General features: G+C 39.8%; 1 protein-coding gene across 1 annotated transcript in view; it reads left to right on the forward strand.

Annotated features, from left to right (window-relative positions):
• Positions 1 to 13,736, forward strand: part of LOC149153420 (xanthine dehydrogenase 1-like) — a 362,995-nt gene that overhangs the window by 323,514 nt on the left and 25,745 nt on the right. Inside the window, exon 13 of the mRNA XM_089437948.1 lies at positions 6,838 to 7,011. Within this exon, the coding sequence (XP_089294074.1) occupies positions 6,838 to 7,011 (174 nt within the window). The remainder of the gene's footprint in view (positions 1 to 6,837; positions 7,012 to 13,736) is intronic.

The raw sequence follows: 13,736 nt of genomic DNA on the forward strand, positions 1-13,736 counted from the left end.
TTCCTCATTTTTGGGAGTGTGGGGAAACATCCCCTACTAGTCCCCAAGTCCCCGGAGCGCGGGGGAGCGAGGAAACTAGACCCCTAGGGGGGGCGAGGCCCCATGGAACACTGGAACAAACAAGATAGATACACTTACAACAGTCCTACTCAAAACCACTCACTAAAGAAAACCACAAACTCAGAAAACACAGTGCCATTTGGCAGAAATTTGAGAAGGAATATTACGGTGGTATTAGAGCATGATCTTGACCAGTTGTGGGGGGAGATAGCAAGATCATGGAGGGTTAGGCATCCATGCACAGTGAATGGTGAAACTATGAACATTCCAGTCAAGCAAGAAAGATGGAGTAGAGAGAGGATCAGGGAGGAATCAACAGAAACAATGAGAAACTAAAAGAGCTATGAGCCCATTTGAGTAGCCTTGAGGGGATAAACCCAAGCTACCTTCACTTCTATGATAGTGACCCTTGAGATAAGCATGTCACGAGGATGAAGCCATTCACATCACTCATGGGAGATCAGCCAAAGCATGGCATACCGAAAACGGTGGAAAAATAAATCCTCACCCGCTTTAATGGTTCATCTAGGAGTTCTGTCAAAAAATGGGTGTAGGAACTGGACACATACATCTAGGTAAACCACATGAGATGAACCACAATGGATGGTTTGAAATGCATTGACAAAACTATGATGATGTGATTTTTACTAAAAGTTTTCTAACTAATTTAATTTTTTTTTAATTTAATTATAATTATTGAGGCCTTGTGTGTGGCTAAGTTTCTCAACCACACATTGGCCTTGTGTGTGGCTAAGAAACTCAACCATAGGGCCTGCAAGTTGAGAGAACTGAAAAAAATCCCAGCCCATAGGCCCTGTAGCTGAGTTTCTTAGCCACACACAGGGGCTCGTGTGTGGCTGAGAAACTTAGCTACGAGGCCTCAGGAGTCTAGTTAAATGAAACAAAAAAAAATTGAAACTAAAAAAAAATGGAAACCTAAGTTACCACGATTCAAATACGGATATAGATTTGGATGCCCTTGATTTTTGAAAAGGCAGGATTCAAATACAAGAAGGAAACGACAAGTACAATCGATATAAATATATTTTTATAATAGGTTTTTCAATATGTAATGTATATTTACATTTATAATATATAAGATTGATATTGTGATTTAATAGAATAGTTTGAGTGGTTGAGTGATCTGATTTGCATTTGGTATGAATTCTTTCGGTTGGTTGCCTATGTGACATGTTAATATGTTGATAATCAATATCTTCAGATTTATTGTGATTACTACCCGTGAACAACAATAGAGTTTACAGGGTGTGTCCATAAATTTCATTGAAAATCATATAATAATTAATAATTAAAATAACATTAATTATGGTATGAAATTATAAACTTACAATATATGAAAAAATTAATTAAATGATAAATAATAATAATTCAATACACTGCTTACTTTATATATATTAAATAGTAAATTTGTAATATATAAAAGTTTATATAAGTTATAATCTATAAACTTTAAAACGTGTACATAACAAATTTGATGTATTTTAAATAATTAATTTTATAATATATATGCCCAATAAAATAACAAATTTCTTATATTCTAAATATTTTTTTTTTTTTTGTAAGCTGCGGTGATTCTATTATCTACAAACAATTATACAAGTACAAAACTTAGGGGCCTCAGTCTGCCCCGAAGGGAAAACAGCGCTGAGGCTCCTATACTTCCAACAATCAAAAACGTTATCACACTGGACTTCAGGAAACTAAAGAGAGAAGACTGCCCACCACGCAGGGCGGCAAGAACCACAAGACTGAAAGGGCAGCCGGAAAGGATAAAATACCCACCTCGGCTCCCAAGAGAAGAAGAGACTAAAGCAGAGCTGAACCTACAGAACTAGAAGAAGGGAGTCCGGACCAAGCCAAAGGAACTACCCACCGAGTGTGGACTCACTTGGTCGACTTTTTTTCCCTTTCTTCTTGCCGACTTTGACCCAACCATTAGGACCATGTTGGTCAAGAACAATTTGAAGACTGTTTTGGACTGGAGGCGAAAGCTCCTTGTCTGAATCCGAAGGAGATGACTCATGAGTTCGTTTCTGGGCGTTGGGAGGGACTATTGCTTCCTCGTGACGCACCGAGGGAGAGACCTGTTCTGTCATTTCTTCTACGACTTCCACATCTTCCTCCACGTCCTCTTCATCTGAGCTGGAAAACACGTCCATTGGGGGAGGATCATGAGGCTTCCAGCTTTTATCTTTTGGCTTGGAATTGGCTTTCTTTTTTTTGAATGGCATTGAAGGACACGAACTTTGAAGGTGCCCTGTGAGATGACAATATCGGCACCGAAATGCTGTATTCTCGTAATCCAGAGGTTGAGACCAATGGAAATCACCTATTTTGAGAATGATCTGATCAGGAAGTCCCTTGCTTATGTCTATTTCTGCGCAGATTCTGGCATAGGTATAAATTCCTTTTAGCCCTCTTGAGGGATCTGTTTCAAGGAAACGACCTAAGGAGTTGCCGATGGCTTCAAATACAACAAAGCTCCATAAATGCGCCGGAAGGTTAGGGAGTCTAACCCAGATCGGGAGTTTGGTGATGACTGCTGTGGAAGGATCAAACTCTGGGAACCACGGAGTAAGGAACAGACCCGCAGAATTCCAAAACCAAGGGCCTTTAGTTAAGACTCTTTGGTAATCATCACTGTCAACAAACACTGTTATAAAGAAGCCTTTAGAGCATAAAAGAACCTTGCAATTATTGGTCCAATTTGCATGAATCCATTGGTACAGATCTGCTGTACTAGGCCAAAGACCATTGAACCTGCAGATGATGCCATTCTCTGCATACATCTGATAATGCCTGTCCAAAATGGGATGTGCTAATTCAATGGAAGGAATATCCTCCGACTTGTCCACTACGAAGGGTTTGGGAGCTGGAGCAGGGGGAGCTCTTTCCTTGGGCTTCTTAGAATGGACTGCATCTTTATAGGAAAAGGCTGCAGCTGAAGAGGACTGTCCAGCAGCACCCCCTCGCAAACGCATGGACAGGGTAATGGAGGCATTTCTTTGAATATTATAACAGGACAGGGGACAGGTATCTTCCAATTGTTTACCTTCATAAAGGAGACGCTGATACATTGTTGGAATCCCCGTCTTTTTTTCCATGAGTAGCTTGAGATCCTGCACCAGATCTGAAGATCTCACCCAATGCAGCATTGACTTGCCGGAGATGTGTGCGATCAGAATCTGGAATGGTTTTGAAATTTCTGTTTTCCGCTGGCTACCGTAATCCTTTCCAGCGCTCTCCGTTTGAGCTGAGACAGAGAACAAGCCCCTGTTTGGGCTAGAATCACGCAGGGGTATTTTGTCAAACATATCATCTGCATCCTCCTTGGTTCCGCCAATAAAGGGTTGCCGACGCATTCGTTCATGAGGGTTGCGTAGCTCGGCATTGAGAGCTTCTTTCTGTTTACTTTCCCCGTACTTATGAAGTAGGGATTCAGTCTCTTCCCTGTTAAAAGAGTTGGGACCACCGCATTTGACGTTCTTGATGTGCTGAGCAGCAGCGGCGATCCTGGGAGCTATGGAGTTCAAAGCATAAACAGTGTCTCCGCCTGCCACTCCGAGAGCCAGAGCGCCCCCGAATGCAGCATTTCTCGTTCTTTTAGAAGTGGTACCCGCGGCGTATCCAGCTGCCAGTGCTCCCGCCACTATGACAGCACAATCCCTGTATCTCGCAAGGGCATACAGACTTTCGACACCATTCTCGGGCCCCGAAAGTTGCTTCTCGCTTCCAGATATCAGTTGCGCAGAGGTAGGAGCTTCTCCCGCATTTGCTTCAGGAGCCATCGAAACCCTTACCATCTCCAAACCAATTTGGCTTCCTAGATGATAGGATTATATTCTAAATAATTAAATTATAATATGTATACATAATAAAATTACTTTATAAAGTTATAACATTTCTAAAATAATGTAAATATAATATAACGAATTTATAAAATTATAGTTAAATAGTTAAATTAATACAAATAAAGTATAACATATTTTTAATAAAATTATAACATGTCTAAAAGGTTATCTAAAAAGTTATAATTAAATTAATGTAAATAAAATATAACCTATTTTAAATTAAATTATAACATTTCTAAAATGTAAACCATGTAACTATAAACCATTTATTTATACATGAGTTCAAATGTATGTAACTTCTATAAGACACACTCCACCGATAAATAAAAACCTGAGAACCAGCATGATACAACCAAGTCCGTAGATTGAAGATACCAAAAACACTGATATTAGTGCCAACCATAACGTGGAATGCATCATCTGCATCGTCACTCATACATGATCTCACTCTTATGTATATCTCTTATTCGTTGCACATACTATCACACTCATTCATGCTTTGGCGAGCCAAGCGCATGATGCTTTGTTGGCTACCAGCAAGTAGCTGTCGGAGTTAGGGTGTGATGCAATGTCAGCTTATGACGAGCAACCATCGATGTTAGGGTGCATGATGCATTATCGGCTTCCAGCTAACAACAAACTACCGGGATATGTTTCACTCTTTAAAGAATTGTTTTGTAGCGAATCCTAGGCGAATCCATATCTAAATCCATCTCTGATCCAACGATTTGCGGTTCCATTCCTTAGGGTCGATGGATCCGGTAACATAGATGAAAACAAAAAAAAATTCAAACAAACAATCAAGTTTCATGAAGCCTACATGGTTGTGTGATGAAGTTGTGTTTGATGAAGCTTCCTTTAGCCTCTTGCAAGAGCTCCTTCACTGTGCAATAGAATCACTCAACTCCTTCAGTCAAGAATCAACACTCATAGAAATGAGTCAAACACTAAAATGACAAGTGAATGAGAAATGGGAGGGAGGGAGGGAGGTGCATATAAAGCATTTTCTTCCCTCCATTTTCTCTTTCCTTCCACTTGATCTAAAAATAAAAATAAAAAATAAAAAAAATCGAAACTTGACGGGTCTTATACGGGTCTTCACGATTTTAATGTGAGTTGTATGTAGGTAGACGAGTCGAATATGGGTCAACATGGGTACGGGTAAGAAGCACGGGTTCTATGCGAGTGACTTCTTTTGGTATAAGACCCATCCAGGCCTGCAAGTCTTGACGGGTCTTATATTGGTCGTGCTTCACTGCTTTGGAGTGCTAGAGAAGCATCATACAGTCCCTCAACGGATAGCAATTGTACCTGGGAGCTATGATCTAGCAAGTAAACCACACACTCATAGTATCAAGTGAGAGCAACATCATTAGGTTCACAAACTATAAGAGTATCAGAGTGGTCCATATTTAATATTAAAGGCATTAAGGTACTTTAAACATGCATCATTTTCAAATTTCTTCCTAGCTTATCATCTGTAAACAGGTTAACTTACCTAGGTATGGGGCAATTATCACAAGGCCTTTTTAGGTGCTTCCAACCCTAAGGGGACAAAACACTTCCTAGGTCAACCCATCAATCAATAGTTGTAAGTGAATGGCATGTTGCGGGTATACTTCATAGTAGATGCTGCTATGTACTAGCTATGAAATTCACAACATCCTTGAGCATTATGATGTGAAGAGGGTGCACTTATGGGCCCTGAGTTACCCCTTTCCTTGGCCTATTTTTACTACCCCTATTGTGTGCCTTTGTCATCTTTAGTTTTCAGTTTCAGATATATAGCTTGGATTACAAGCTTCCATTGATTCATCATTGACCCCTTAAAGATGAAGTGTTTCCATGCTCATCAGGGTTGGGATATTCAAATTTCATTTTATTTACATAAATCATGATTTAGCCAATAACTAGGTGAGGGCAAATGAGGGAGGTAGAGCTTAGGCTAAGCTTTTGTCCTCACACTTTCATTATCCTTGCCAGTCCTTTACATTTTAACATATGGGTCATGCTTTTTCCTGCCCTTTTTTGCATTGACTTCCTAGGACAAAGTTTTGAGGCTCTTAGTCAAGGATGAGGAAAACAAGAAACCAATACTAGTGACAAATAGCAATCAATCCAAAGGTGGGATGTGGATATGTAACATCAATCAAAGCCTCCTTTTTGTGCTCCTCCGATGCAATGAAAGAGAAGGCCTCAAGGAATATCACATTGGGCCAGGGGAAAGTGATAACGGCCAAGGTGAAACATCGGAAAAAATGTATATTCAATAGCATTCTATTATCCAATTCAATTTGTGATCTGTATTAGAATGCCTTTAAACATTAAATGCGAACACTTGAATACGAAAATGGTTAATGCACTTCACAATAGATGACTCACCTTCATCAGATGAGCAGACTAGATGAATGAAAGCACTATCTGGGGAATGGATGAGAGGCACCTGAAGTCTAGCTATCTGTGGATCATGATAGGACATTGGGCTGGAAGTCTGAAACAATAGGAGAAAATTTTTCTCCTTGGGGTCACCCACATGGGTGGGTAACAATATCTATTTAATATACTTTTCTATATATAACTATAATGGGCTTGGTTGAAGAAAATCTTGCCCTTGATGTGTTTTGTATTTGGATTGACTATTATTCTAGATGACTTTATAGTAATTATGTTTAAATTAGCTTCATCTCTATGTAGGATTGTTAATTATTTGAGTCAAGTATTACTGTATATATGTTTTAGTCAAACCCGTGTGAAAATATGGTTTTGGATATTTTCTTTTGTATTTAAACAAACTTATCTTATGAATAGCTTTCAATTTATTATGTGAAGCTTGTTTTGTTCTTGGCTTGTTCTTTCACTATTCTTTCTCACTACCAAAATTGTATTTGTGCCAACTTTTGTACAGGTTGAAGGAGCCTTTATACAGGGCTTAGGTTGGTGTGTGCTTGAAGAGGTAAAATGGGGCGACCCAGCTCACCAATTTGTTAGGCCAGGGCATCTATCTACACAGGGTCCAGGCACATACAAGTTGCCAACTGTGAATGACATTCCTCTGAAGTTCAGGGTTTCTCTTTTGAAGGTATGTGCTCATCAAATTATTTGATTTTTATTTTTATCTGGTTATTTGAATTTGATATCAAATGTTTCAAAATGTCTTCTTGGATATCTGGCTTAGCTATGTAATCTTTTAGAATAATTTACATTGAACATAGTGTTATTTCATGCAATTGTTTCTTCAATGAATGAAATGTCCTTCAACTCTTGGTAGCAGAATAAATATAAGAAAATCCACATATAGCCATTTAAGAATACAGGCAATAAAACTACAGAAATGGAAGATGGATAAAATTGAAGTTAGAACTATTGGTATATTTCTCTTTGCGTGATTTGTGGATAGAACTCTCAATTATCTCAGGGAAATGACTTTTTATTTTGGCCAATATTTGATTGAACCAAGATTATTCCTTAGGAGTGCAACAAAAATAATGTTATGTATCTTTGTTAAATTGAGGTAATTTGAAAATGAGTTACCGTTTCCTTTCTTTTCTTGATGGTTTTGTGCTGATATCGCCAATTTAGTTGCATGTTGAGTGTTACCTGCTCATATATACATGGTAGGAAACAAAGACCCCATTGCCCAATTGACAAGGCACCTATAAAAAAATTTGAAGATTAGAAGTCTAGTAGGCCATTTCTGCCCCTTTCTCTCTCTGTCTTCTCTCTCTTCTATCTATGCAAATTTTGTGCTGCTATGGGGGAATTGTAATAAGTGACACTAGCATGATGAATTTATGTAACAGGCTTAAGCCTTAGACGCTTGGGACTTGGTTATTAAGGAAGTCATTCTAGAAATTTTTTTTTTTTCATTTGATTAATTATTTTCGCTTTTCAACGACAAATAACTATTCAAGCCTTTTCACTCATAACCTCCAAAGTTGGAGTGCACATTAATAGTTGGGTCTTGAGTGGTTTTCTAAGTCTAGGGTCAATGTATATTACCATGCTAGGTATTTCCTAGTGTCACATAATTGCATTAGGTATTTCTTAGAATTTTTAAATAATAAAAAATTTCCCACAAAACAAGTATTTTTTAATTAAATTTGTATGTAATAAGTGAAAATAAGCACTTGCAAATGTTGTATGGCATGTGAGTACTCAAAATTCATACTCAGAGTACCAACATTATCCTAGTGCACACTTTGGGGTGCAAAAAATAAATATCTCCTCACCAAAATCCACTTTTATTCAAAAGTGAGGAAAAAAGACAGAGAAAATAAAAACTTAATAAACTAGGGACACATTAAAAACATGTTCCCTGTCAAAGGAATGCCACAAGCAGTCAAGTGATATGAGTTGGCAAATACGTGTTATTCAAGGAATGACATGGAGGCCATACAAGCACCACAAGTTGGCCCCACTTATCAATACGAATTGGATTCCAAATGGACTCTGGAGGACCTACGCTACTAGTTGGAGCCTGTGAATTAGCATGAGTGTGAAAATTTCATCTATCACAACAACTGGAAATTGTTAACTTATTTAACAATTTATTTGTGGTTTGCTACGACAAATACCAAATAATTCACACTGTGATTTTCACAAATAAATACCGTGGAAGAAAAATAGCACTGGAAACTGAGAAAATCTAGCGCACACAAACCCAACTTGGGAAAACCGGTGCAACAACTGAGGGTTTTATTATTATGCAGCCATGGAATTTGAGTACAATCTATGGATGCCCAATTAGCAATCAATCAGCAAGTATTTGGTAGAAATAATTAGAGATAAAATTCTCTCACCCCATAAGAAATCTCGGGACTGGCTCCTTCAGAAAAACTGGTCGTCCAAATCCTAGCATTAGCCCTCTGCGTAGTCCTTGCGTTGCTTCTCACACGTGTGGTTCGAATCTGCCTCTCAGCAACCTTTCTAGCCTATCTCTACTTTTGGAAATGACTCTTTGACCCTCTGGGAAGACTTTCCCGACCTCTAGAAGCCTAATCAACTTCCTCCTAGCTAAATTGAACTGCTGTGCTTCAGCTACTATGCAGTCCTTTCAATGCTTTTGCGTGGATCACTTCTATCACTTGTTTTTGCCTCTTCGGATTTGAAAAACTTCCTTCGGATCAATGTCCCTGCCCTTCACTATTTCTTCTTTGATCTTTGGCTCTCCGGCAATTGTTGCCGCTCTTTGGAAATCAATTTGCCAAAGAAATCGAACTTTTGAAGTGTATTCTCCAAGTGCCCATCGACTTCTTCTTATAATCCTCTGTTGGAGCACCAACGACCAAGATTAAAACTTAATCAAGGGCTAGGATCATCTTCAAGTCGATCTGTGTGAGTTTCTAGACTATTCTCACCTTGACTTAATTAATTCTGATTAATAAATTAGTTTTCCTAGGTTTAGACTCATAAAACATTAAAAAATAGGTTAATAATCTAATAAGTCATCTCTAGGTGGAATTTCTAGAAATGATTTCTGGGTTTTGGAGATCTCATGCATTTTAGCCTCTCCACCAAAATTTGTGGCTAGAACACATCCGATGCTATAAAAACTAATACTCCCTCTTAGCGAGGACTGTGTTCTAGTGCTGCACACCTTGTCAGAACACTTTGTCTCAGTGTCATCTCCTACCACGCTGTTGATGTCAGGCTACTGCTGCCCACCAACAACTGTGCGACTTTGATGCTGCATTTGTGTTGTTGCTGACACTGGTATACCACTGCCAACCGAGATTCCTAAATTTTTGACTATGAGGATCAGAGGTACGGTGTAGGGGGAGCGTGTCTCAGTTTTGGTTGATAGTGGGGCCACCCACAATTTATTGATGCTTAGATGGTCCAGAGGAGGGGCATCACCACTATAGAATTTGAGGAGTTTTCAGTCCTAATACTAGGAGACAGGGCTATTGTTAATTTATGGTTTGTTCTATGCTTAGAGCAATTTACTTCTCTTTCTTATTATTATTCATAAATTAGCAATCACATGTGCATAAGTAAAGTGCAGATAGAACATTAAACGATCAACAGAAAACAAGCCAAGATAAGAGACACAAAATGTGGCAGCTAGCCAGGGACAAACCCCAATATGGGGAAACCCTTTGATCAAATCTTCTTTTATCTTCAATAATCAACAAAGAGAAATAGTACAAAAATCTTATTTATATTAGCAGTAGCAAACCCTAGATCAGCAGCATCAGCATTAGCGGCTTCATCATCAAAACTAGGGTAGTTGATATCTCGCAAACCGACCGTCGGATCAGCTTGATTCCACCACCAAAAAATGCGACCTTCAGAGGAGGTCCAAATGGACCTACAACACAGTTATGAGGAGGGAGTCTTCTGGTCAACGCTGGTCAAACTTTGGTTCTGCAGTTGCAACACTAAATTCTGCGTCCTTCCTTCCACCTGTGTGAGAGAGAGTCACCTACTGTGTAATATTCCTAATTAGCCATGGCTAATTGGACTATTCGATTTTGCTCAATTTTGCCTTCTATAGTTATTTATAAATAAAAAGGTGAGGAAAAGGGGGACATAACTCACCTTTAGAATAAAGTCACTTTCTAGTAGCACAACATTGTGACTTAAAGGAGAGCCAAGGGGGCCAAAGGACCACGCAGAGATGGGGCCCACGCAGACACCTGGAGGGACTGTGCAGAGGGAAAGGAACACGTGGCAGAAAGGGACTATGGTTGAGGAGGTGGGCCTTGGGATTGAGAAAGGCCAACGCTATAAAGGAGAGGGGAGCCTCCTCATTTTGTCATTTGATTGTGTGCATTTGAGCTAGTCACTTTGACTTAGAGCACGCTGGCTGTTTAGCTGGTCTGCAGCATTGTTTAGTGCATTGAGTGTTTCCGTTTGGAGATCTCACCCTTAGCCCTGGGGGACTTCGAGTGCCTGCTCGGACAAGGTAGTTTTCAACAGTCTTTTGCAGGAGGATATATCTTTAGAGGGAGGAGGAACTGAGCATTTTGGATAACTGCGCAGTCTTGAGAGAGGGACACAGTTCTTTTGGTGGGAGTTTCGGATTGAGGGTTTTGCGGAGGATTTGAGCTGGGAGATTGAGCAGGGGATCAACTCTTGCATATTGGAGGATTTTGGTAGAGTTTCAGGTGGAGTTTTGGAGGATTCTATTCAATGGCAGTGCAGAGTCTTGAGGGACAACGTAGATCCCCAAGGGGGTGATTTTTGGGGGTTGGCTATTTCTGAAAAGCTTTCTGGGTTTTTCTGGGTTTCTTGAGTAGAGTCTGATTCCAGAGTTTCAACATTTTCTGTGGAGGGGAACAACCCCAAATCCTCATTTGATTTCCAGTAGTGGCAGCAACGCGACAGTTCTCCAGCAGCTTGGACGCAGTTCAGAGATAGGCCATTCCTTTGCTATTCTGAGTGTATTTCTTCACTTGCCTTGTGTAAGTCGAGGTGCTACCTGTCTGATCACCTCTTGTACTCTTTCCATTATTTATTATAATAAATGGCTTAGCATTTCTCTCTGCATTTCTTGAGTATCTGCTTATATTTCATGTTCACATTATTATATGTTGTACCACTGTTATTTTTATCACTTTGAGTTTCCCGGTCACTATATCATTTGGACGTGTTTGGTTGGAGTTTGCTCGGGTTGAGGGATATCTCGGAAACGGGATATTACATACTGCGCAGGAGAGAAGAGGCTCTTTACTGCGTTGGAGAGAGAGAGATGTGATGAGTTGAGTGAGTCCAAATGAGGAAAAGTCCTCCTGTATTTATACACATCTGATGATAGTTGAATGTATGCGATCGTTGGGCTTCTGAGCCTGCATGAGTTGTTGGTAGGCTTGATAATTATTCCATAATCAAAATAAATTCATATCTCCATAAATACTTATCGGAATCGGATGACCTTTAGATCAATCCTACACCTCTCGACGAAAGGAGTCTAATAAAAATATTATTAGCCATGAATAAGATGACCCACATGGAGTTTGGCCCTAGTTGCCAATTTTAACACTCCCTCTCAACTAGGGAGAACTCCATTTGCAATTTGTCTGTCGGTCGCTACTATTCATCCATCAAATGCACTGCCCTGTGCAGCTTGACCCTTGCCCTGCTCTGCTCTATTCTGCCTGTTCTGCTTTTTCTTGTTCTACCCTGTACTGGTCTGTACTGTTCTGCTTTGTCTTGTTCTACCCTGTACTGATCTGTATTGTTCTGCTTTGTTCTGCTCTGCTCTGCTTTGTTCTGTTCTGCACTACTTCTGTCCGAATTATGAAGAAGAAGAAATGATCGAGGATGCATCATACTGACTCAAAGTCAGTCTTAGAGTATGTACTACTAGTCCCAGACTAGTCTCAACCAACCCGAAGTCAGCGTCATAGTGAGTACAACTCCTACTACTAGTCTCAGACCGGTATCATCCTCCACTGACCCGAAGTCAGTTTCAGAGTGCGTACCACTGGTCCCAGACCAATCTCAACTGACCCGAAGTCAGCATCATAGTAGGTACCACTCCTACCACTGGTTGCAAACCAGTATCATTGATCTCAGATCAATGAAGGTCATCCTAGCGTAGGGAGTACGTTAGATACAACAATGCGTCCATCGGTACTACTATGGTCCCTAACTTCATTTCCCTGCTCATTGATTAGATGAGAGGTACTTCCCATGAGTCCCTGGCTGCATGGGTAGGATGCCTTGACAGGAGAACTTAATCAATCCCGTCCTCGTAGGAGAACTAATCATCCTGCTACAATTTTGTCATGGAGAACACATCATCCAGACTTCACAGGAGAACTAATCATCTTGCTACATAGTTGTAAGGGCTATTCAAGATTTAATGTAAGAATTGTATAAAATTTTACAGCCATTGTAGAAACAGTAAAGGCTTCTAAAATTAAACATCATGAGCCTGTGATAAAAATTCCTGAATTTTATAAATTTAACTGACAGAACTAATGAGAGTACTTACCTGTAAACCTGCGGTTGATGATGCCTTAAACTGCTCCTGCTTCGTTTACCGAAAGACCAAAACCACCCAGCCAAACTGAGCAGAACCTCGCTTACTCAGTCCGGTAAGCTTCTCAGTGGAAGCAGACTGTTCCCCCGTGCCCAGAAACCTCAGAACAAGCCAGGCTCAATTGTTTCTCATGAACTCTGTGTACCAATTTTTTTCCTCCTGTTTCTCCCCCTCTCAAAATTGTTCCCTGCTCCTTATATGCTGTTTCTTCGCAGTGGTCACTCCCTCCACCTGCAACCCACCACTTCACCTTCTCGTGACACCCTTCCCATGTCACGTGATATATATATATATATATATATCTTTTTTTTAAAGGTATATTAATTTTCGATTTAATATCCTTTGTTTGCTTTTAATATAAAGGTTTAGGTTCATATTAAATACATTATCTTTAATTTATTTTTATTATTTTATTAACTGATTAATATAATTTATTTTTATTTATTTTATAGATAGGTTGTTACAATAGTCACCACGGGGTGATACAGGGAAAGTTTTGATTCTTTTACCCAGTCGTCATATGTCGCTCCAAGAAGTACCCCACACCCCCCGGAGCTCCCAGAGCTCAATACATCATACAAGACCCTCATCAGAGGGTTTCTGAACGACACCAAGTCATTCTTGGAAAGTCAAGAATTTGACCTTTCCTAGGGGCTTTGTCAGAATGTCAGCGACCTGTTCATCTATACCGATGTGTTGGAGCCTGATAGCTCCCTGCTGCACCATATCTTGAATAAAGTGGTACTTGATATCGATATGCTTGGAGCGATCATGAAATACGGGATTCTCTGACAAACGAATCCCACTCTGGTTGT

This window comes from Pinus tabuliformis, chromosome 9 (assembly GCF_031772625.1).
Source record: "Pinus tabuliformis cultivar Carrire ecotype Pingquan chromosome 9, CPIR1, whole genome shotgun sequence".
In the NCBI taxonomy this organism is placed as follows: Eukaryota; Viridiplantae; Streptophyta; class Pinopsida; order Pinales; family Pinaceae; genus Pinus; species Pinus tabuliformis.